Source organism: Nannospalax galili, unplaced genomic scaffold, assembly GCF_000622305.1.
Source record: "Nannospalax galili isolate Female #2095 unplaced genomic scaffold, S.galili_v1.0 scaffold158, whole genome shotgun sequence".
NCBI classification, from domain to species: Eukaryota; Metazoa; Chordata; class Mammalia; order Rodentia; family Spalacidae; genus Nannospalax; species Nannospalax galili.
The window spans coordinates 4512164-4520572 of NW_008345290.1; the positions used below are offsets into that span (position 1 = coordinate 4512164).

At 45.5% G+C, this 8409-nt stretch overlaps 1 protein-coding gene across 1 annotated transcript in view; it reads right to left on the reverse strand.

The window, feature by feature from the left end:
- Positions 1-6879, reverse strand: part of Gsdme (gasdermin E) — a 55536-nt gene extending 48657 nt beyond the window's left edge. The window contains exons 1-2 of the mRNA XM_008841487.2: positions 6763-6879; positions 1626-1855 (exon numbers count right to left, since the gene is read on the reverse strand). Coding sequence (XP_008839709.1) covers positions 1626-1836 — 211 coding nt within the window. The 5' untranslated portion in view covers positions 1837-1855; positions 6763-6879. The remainder of the gene's footprint in view (positions 1-1625; positions 1856-6762) is intronic.
- Between the last annotated feature and the right edge of the window lie 1530 nt (positions 6880-8409).

Genomic DNA, 8409 nt, shown 5'->3' on the forward strand with positions numbered 1-8409 from the left:
AGTGTGGAGGGCCTGGAGAGGTGGCTCAGGACTTAAGAGCATTTCCTGCTCTTTCAGGGGACCTGAGTTCAGATCCTGGCACCTACATGACAGCTCCCATCTGTCTGTAACTCTAGTTTCAGGGGATCGGACACTGAAGGCAGCAGGTACCCACATGGAATATTCATACACATAAAATAAAATAAAATAGATAATGTTAAAATAAAAGTTTCAAGTCTTACATTAAAGTCTTTCATCAGCTAAAAATTAAGATGGAGAATGATAGAGGAAGACAGCTGATGTTGACCTCTTGTCTTCATACATGCACACAGGGCAAGACACACACACACACACAATTTTGTTAAAAATTAGATACAGTGAAAAAAGACCACAATTTATGTATCAATGGTAAACATACAATTGTGTATTTTTTTATTGATTATAAAATTTTCTCCTTAATTTCTTTGTGTATTTCCTAAACACAGCCACATGCCACTTAGCAGGGTCAAGTCCTCAGAATGCATCATTAGGTGGGTTTATCATTGTGGAAACATCATAAAGTGCTTTTACACAAACCAAGAAAGCTGAGACATCACTAGGCAATATAATCTCACAGAATCACTATTGTATATATGGCCTGCCATTGACCACCATATTAGTGGTACATGACTGTGCTATAATGCTACATATAATCCATTTTTGCCCTCTCTCTGATGGCAGCTTTCCAGATCATCATCAGTCTGTCTTATTCTATTGGGCATCTGGACAAACTTACTAGAAGTCCAGGTGGGGCTGCAGAGATGGCCTAGTGGGTAAAAGCACTTGACCCACAAGCATGAGAACCTGAGACCAAATCCCCAGAACCTACATAAAGCCAGGCACAGTAACATGTGTCCATGATCCCACTGCTTCTACAGCGAGATGGAAAGCAGGGACAAGAGAGTCCCCAGAAGCTCACAGGCCAGCTAGCCTGACATACACCCAGGCAAAAACAACAAGAGACCCTGTCTCAAACAGGGTGAGAGGTGAGAGCTGACACCCGAGGTTGTCTTCTGATCTCCACCAGTTATACCATGGTGCACACAAATGTACACACACACACACACACACACACACACACACAAAATAAACAAATTAAAAAATAAAATAAAATAAACAAGACGCCCAGGTGTCCCCTCAGCTGGGCCAACAGAAGAGAAACATGAACCCCTGTGAAAGCTGAACCAGTCTCCTGAGCTCTTATAACCACTTTCAGACCAGCTTGGAAGACTGCCCTGCTCCCCAGAGAAAGCACCATCCAGTAAGAAGTGACACTCTTTACATCTTCCTGATCAGTCCACAGAACTTTCAGTCTTGACATCAAACCAAATTTTGGACAGGGGAGCCATCCCATGTACACTGAGTGGCTCCAACATTTATGATGGGTATAACTGACTTTTATACCAAAGTGGAAATATTATTTTTGAAACATTAAGTGGTAGCTTTTAAGGCCTGAAGAACTGTGCTCATTAAGAAAGGATCTCTTTATAACAAAGAAGGCAAAGAAGCATTGAAAATAAGATACTATCTTGACTTCAGAGAGCACATGCTTAGAAGAACCATTTGCTGTTCAGGAACAGTCATAGAATATTCATGAAGAAACGTACCTGGACTCAGAAATTGCCCTTCTGTGAGTACATCTCCCAGGGTGACGGATAAAAACTGGTACTTGGGTCTCTGCCAGCACCAATATCTCTTCTTTTTGGTCACTAGACTTAGAAGTTGTAACTTATCAGAGTCATTCAAGTTTGATATTGAAATCAGGTTACCATCAGCATCAACTTCTTTAAGAAAATTCCTTGTTGCTTTTGCAAACATTTTGAGAGCTTCAGATAACCTGAAAAAAAAAAGAGATTATCACAGAGTCAAATATGACATTCTTACTTTGTATTTTTTTCTAGAATTGTTATATTTCCCTTTAGTCTTGACAATTTGTATGCAAGAACATGTTCTAAGAAATCTCCTAATGTGAATTTAGTTTATGAAAAAGAAATCAAATTGAAAAAAGAAAAACTCAAATTGAAACAATGAAAGAATATGCTTATCAGTCAAGGTAAGCAAGGATAGGCTTCAGAATCCAGCAACCCTCAAATCTCAGTGGCTTACATCTAAGTTTGTTAAGTCAGACTTGATGGAACACACCTATGATCCCAGCACTCAAGGGGGGAAAGGATGAGGATCACCATAACTTCAAGGCCAGCCTGGTCCACATGGTGAGTTTCAGGCCAACCAATATAGTGAGACCTTGTCTAAAAAAAATTATTTGCCGCTTACACAATATGTCAATACAGAAGAGACAGGAAAGGTTTGTTTATTTTGCATTTTCACTGTGGGGAGGTATTCTTTTTGTTTGTTTGTTTTAAGATAGGGTCTCATTTCTTAGCCCAAGATGGCCTGAAATTCTGAATAATCCTCCTGCCTCAGCCTCCCAAGTACTGGTATAACACAAGTGAATCACCCAACACCTGGCTGAGAATTTTATTTATTGCAGTCATTCAAGGATCCAAAGAGGAAGTTACTACCTTGAACACCATCAGCCAATATCCAACAGAAAAGGGGGTTCTAGAAGATCTCACACCAGCAATTAAATGCTCTGGTACAAGGACTGATGGCATGTTTCACTTATAACTTGTCAAACTAGTCACATGGCTTTACCCAACATGGGTCAAAAATACAGTCCTACCCAGAATCTGGAAGGTAGAGAGTTAGGAGCATTTGTTGAACATAATGACTTCCATAGATTCAACCAACTGCAGGTTGAAAATAGTAAAAAGTAACTGCATCTGTACTGAACACATACAGACTTTTCCCTTTGTCATTTCTTAAACAATGCTGTAATAGCTATTTACACAGCACATTATATTAGGTGATATAAACTATTTACAAATGATTTAGGTTAACTAGATGATGTGGGGTTGTATGCAAACCCTACACCGTTCTGCATAAGTGATGAACATCCCAGATGTTTTAACCTGGTGGGAGGTTGGCTAAGGAAGGAGGTCCCAAGCCAATCCCTCAGTGGTACCTAGGGAGCACTGCAGTTCTTTGAAAGCACAAAGATGGTTTTTCTCTACACTGTATGATCATTCCTATTCAGAAATGAATATTAGCTACTCTTTTGTCTAACCCAGTACTAAAGGCACAGTCAGACTTCAGCTGGAAGGTAAACGGAAACACAAGGAAGACAGACAGGAAAGGTGGTCTATTCGGTAGACAGCATGAGGGTCAATACAAATGGGTTAACTGCCTGGAGAAAGCGTCTGAGTCCTCTCTCGTACCATACACACGGCTAGTTCTCAATCTATTAGAATTTCTTTGAGGAAAATAAAAGCATAAAAGTAGCAGAAAAGTCACAGAAAAATATGTATGTGACTGTGGGAGGAGAAGGGCCTTTAGAAAGACAACAGAAACTGAGAAAGCATTGCCAACGTTTATGATGAGAATATCTAGTTTTAAAAACTTTTATAAATCAAATACTCCAGTAGAAACTCTTATACAGAAATTGAACAAAGCATATATATATATATATATGCACTTATATAATATCAAAAAAGCAAATTGAAATAATGTTTTTATTTGCTTGGAGATTTTGTTTGTTTTGGAGGGTCTCAGTCTGTAACAACCCAAGCTAACTCATGATCTTCCTGCCTCAGTCTCACCAGTGTTAAGTTTATAATGCAGGCCACCACACCCAGATGAAATACCATTTTACTTTTTAAATATTTTATTTATTATTTTTGTTTTATGAGTATGAGTGTATTGCCTACATGTGTGTAAGTGCATCCATGTCATGAACTGCCCATGGAGGTCAGAAGAGAGAGTTGGATTCCCCTAGAACTGGAGTAACAGATGGTTATTAGCTGCTATGTGGGTGCTGGGAATTGAACCCGGGTCCTCTGAAAAGGCAACCAGTGCTCTTAATCACTGAGTCATCTCTCCAACTCCTGAAATAGTATTTTAAAAGACTATCCATGCTCAAGCAAAAATGTCTAGTGGACAATAACTGGTTTTTATTTGTATTCTTACCCTGGAATTTGGCACTGCCACCTGGCCACACCACACTCCAGAATTTAAAAGCTGGAAGTAACTTCAGACTTTAACCTGTTTAATTCTCGATTTTCACCATGGGCCTCCTCTAAGACATCAAGAAACAGCTGCCTTACCTAGTTCTTCTCTGAAGTACCTTTTCTTAAATTACTATGAAGCAATAGGTTCTTAAAGCCTGTTCTTATATATTCGCAGTAAAGATGAACATTTAAAGAGACCCTAAGGACAGCAAAAAGAGTTCCTTTCTGAAACCACGAACAACAAACACTAAGATTAAGGATCTAGCTGTCAATGGGACATTTATTTATTCACTTACCAAACTGTTAACCAAGTTAGTAATTAAGAATTCTTGTAGTCACACTATACCCAGGTCCTGGCTTGATGCGCTTAAAAATCACCAGGTGTTAGCTCGGCATGGGGATTCACATATGTAATCCCAGCACTAGAGGCTGAGGCAGGAAGATTGCTGAGTTCCAGACCAGCCTGGGCTAAAGAGTGAGACCCTGTCTCAAAGCTCCCCCGCCAACACAACTCACACACACAACTAGTATGCTTTATGTTAGCTATTGGCAGATAATGCTGGAGGGTAATGAGGCAAAGGCTTATCATCTCAGTAGAGAAGCAAGGGGTCTTCTCAGCTGTCCTCGTGATGTCCGTGACATCCAATCTGCACTTTGTAGGCCAAGCAAAAGAATCAGGCAAAGGAACATGTGAGAGCTGCTCCGGCAGAAGGATACTTACAGAGCAGGGAGATGAGGTAGGATGGGACACAGGAAAGACAAGGAGGGTTATCACAGAGCTTCTGGTGGCTGTGCTGCAGTGCTCAGCCACCACTTCCCTGACAGACTAGGAATGGCTCATCAAGCTTTGCAATCGGTTCATGCACTGGAGTGCTGAGCTCCAGTGTGGGAAAGTGACAGGAACAGGCTGAGGAGGGCCTGGATCGGGGCCTGAAGGTCCATTATACCTGCTTTGGGAGAGTCAGGGCAGCAAGACCTATGGAAGAGTGTGACTAGAGAGAATGAGGTGACTTAGAAAGATGGTCACTTAAAAAGATCTTCAGGAAGCAAAACAGGAAGAGGACAGAGGGAGACAGATTAGAAATGAACAACAAAAAATGATGCTCTGAACTGCGTCAGATGCAGGTGTGGTGGGTTCACCAGAACTCTAGTTGGGTGACAGGGGTTAATAGTAGACAAGAAATCCTTAGGATGTCCTGAAGGTAGTCCAGGCAGGGCATGGGTGATGAAAACGAGAAATCAGTTACAAGAGAGGGATTCTGGAGACCATGGGGCAGATACTGCTGGCTGTGATTGTCTGAGGGATAAAGTGCAAGATTTGTTCTGCCAAAAACAAGGAAAGAACATATAATCAACCAGAGGCTCCCCTGTGACCTGTGAGAATTCATCCCGTTGGTCCAAGAGAAGAGCCATAGCATGGTCTGCCTCAGTTTACTCTTGATGTTGGAATGTTATTTTTATGGCTTCTTGATTATTTTCTGGAGCAAACTGACTGGGAATTCATTAAATTTTCTACACATCAAAAGGGTTTTTGTAGAAGTGAAATCAGACTTGCTGCTAAAAGTCAAGGTAACTCTCTGAGCATCTAGAGAGTTCAAACAGAACGAAAAATAGCACTGTGGACAGTGGACAGCTTCCTCTTCAAGCAGGCCAGCCTAGGGCCAGGGGAGGGCAGGCAGTCTGGGTGATTTCTCTCAGATTTAATTGTCCCGGCTCAGGTTCTCCCCAGTTTTCCTGTAAGAGAAGCACTTGCGGGCGATGGGATTCTTTTTATTGTACATTTATTCAGCTGTTCCTCCAATCTCACAACGCTCCTTTCATTCCACTCCAACACGGTTTCTGTTTGCCTCCTAAGGGCTACAGTCCCAAGACAACCCTACTCACCTCTCCTTATCCCCTACAGACCCCCAGTGAAGGGATGGGCGGCTGGGGGGCGGGTTTTTTGGGGGGAGGGGTGTTCAGTTTCCAACAAACACCAGAGAGCTGCCCGGGTCTTTTGTGGGATGCGGTGCAGTTGGGAAGTGGCCCCAAAAATCTGATTCCAGGGTTGGGCCCTTTGGGTACCCCAGCCAAGAATAGGAGCACCAGGGGCTAGCCTCCAACCCACTCTTGGCCCCCACACCTGCTCCAAGTCTTCCACCCACCCACCCCGGCCCCCATACGTTTCCCACGCCGGGATCCTTCGCCACACCGGAGGAGAGACCGAAAGACAAAGGATGAACGCGTGGGAGCAGAGGAGGCCATAGGCACCGGATGCATTCGCCACATCCAAAGACCACCCAGCAGAGGGGTCGGCCGGCCAGGAGCGGGAGTGCCGGGCAGAGGAGGGAGGGAAGGGAAGGAGGTCCAGGATGGGGACCAGGGACCCGGATGGGGACGACGGGCGCGCCAGGCCAGGGAGGTGGGTGTGAGATGGGGACCAGTAGGACCGGGCCGGGGAGGAGGTGTGGGGTGGGGAACCCGGGATGGGGACCCGGCCAGAGGGGCTGTGTGATGGGGACCAAGGGCCGACAGTGCCGGCTGCCCCAACCGCGCCTAATCGGTGGCCTCTGGAGGGAGCGAGCGGACCTCCAGGGCCGTAGCTCGGGGCTGTGCTGTCCCAGGCCCGGACCCGCGCGGGCTGAGAGGAGAGGACCGTGGAGAGGAGAGGAGGGGAGCTCCGCCCGCCGCCACTTACCCGCGCGCGGCCGCTGGGTCCCCGCGCGCGCCCGTCTCTCTGAGAAGCCGCGTGCACGGCCACCCGCCCGCGCGGCGCAGGGAAAGAGGAACAGGGAGCGTCCGGACCTTTGCTCCGTCCCCGCCCCGGGTGATAGGCAGAGGGACGCGCGCCCACAGGCGGGGCTGGACCTAGGCACCCAGGATCCCTGGCGGAGAGGTTCTGGGATCTCACAGACTGTCCTCCTTCCTTCCCCGGTCACCAACCCACCAACCGTGGGACATTGGCGCCTGGGAGGGAGACCGAGACAAGCGGGCGGCCTTCTGGACGCAGACCTCCAGGGTTTGGGGCTGTGTCTGGTCGCGCCAGTCCCCCACGATCCGTGGGGTGTGACCTGGCTCTGTTGCTTTACAGCTCAGCTAGGAAACTCCCGGGCTTCACTGGCCTGTGGCGACTCTTGTCCAGTCTCCGAACATCGCAGTTGTGCTGCGACGACCTAAAGAACCTTGACTGTAAGCTCCTTGAAGGAAGAATCAAGCCTCTGCTGCCTAGCAGGTGCTGGGTAAAGCGAGAGAGGGAATCACCATGTGGTAGATGATATTCAGGAAACCACTTTTTGATTTAAGTCATGAACTGTCCGGCCTGTGAGGTGGCTCAGCAAGTAAATGGGCTTGCTGCCAAGCCTGACTACCTGAGTTCAATCCCCAGGACCCATGTGGAAGAGGGAGATAACTGACCAAACTATGGCTCGAGCAAATAAATATAATAAAAACATCTTAGAAGAAATGAATCACCTTATTTGTTTCCCTAATGGGGATTGTGGGGTGGTCCTTATAATTACTCTGGTTCAGGATTTCCTTTCTAGCAAGGCAAAGCCAAGGAAGAAGTGAAGCCTGAATTGTCAGTGTTCATTGCCTCTTGACCTGGGGCATTGCTCTCAAGAGGGCCCTCACAACAGCACACTAATCCAGTCCCATCCTGAATATTCCAGTTCTCTGTTTAGCTAGGTCCCCATTTGTAATTGTGACTACAAAGTAAGGAAGGTGCAGAGGTAGGTTGTTGGATAAACGAGTAAATAGACATTGCCTGGAGTTGCCCCTTTGGGCCCCCTGCTTTGCAAATGTGATTAGGTACTGAAAGGAAAGAAAATCAGTATTCTACCTGATCAAGAGATTGCATATGTGTGTGTGTGTGTGTGTGTGTGTGTGTGTGTGTATGTTATTGGCTCTTCGGCTTTATAAAATTGTTTAGTGATGCTCTGGTTTGAATGAGTTCTTCACATTCAAATGTTGGAATTTTAATCCTCAATGCGCAGTGTGGAGAGATGTCACTTTAACGGGCGATTATGTCAATCAAATAGGCTCTACCCCCATGAATGGATTAATGCTGTTGACAAGGGAGTGGGTCAGTTATGGGAATTGGATTTTGATAAAAGGAGCCTGGCACCTTTTCCCTACCCCACCTGCTCTTCCCTATTCCTTCCACCTTCTGTCTTGGATGGGTGAACAGCAAGGTCATCTCAAGGTCAACACAGTTTGACCTTGGATTTCTCAACTTCCAGATCTGTAACAAATAAAATCTCTATTCTTTATGTTACCCAGTCTCAGGAATTCTGATCTAATATTACAAAGCCAAGCAAAGGAAGTGTCAACTTGATTGTTATCAGTG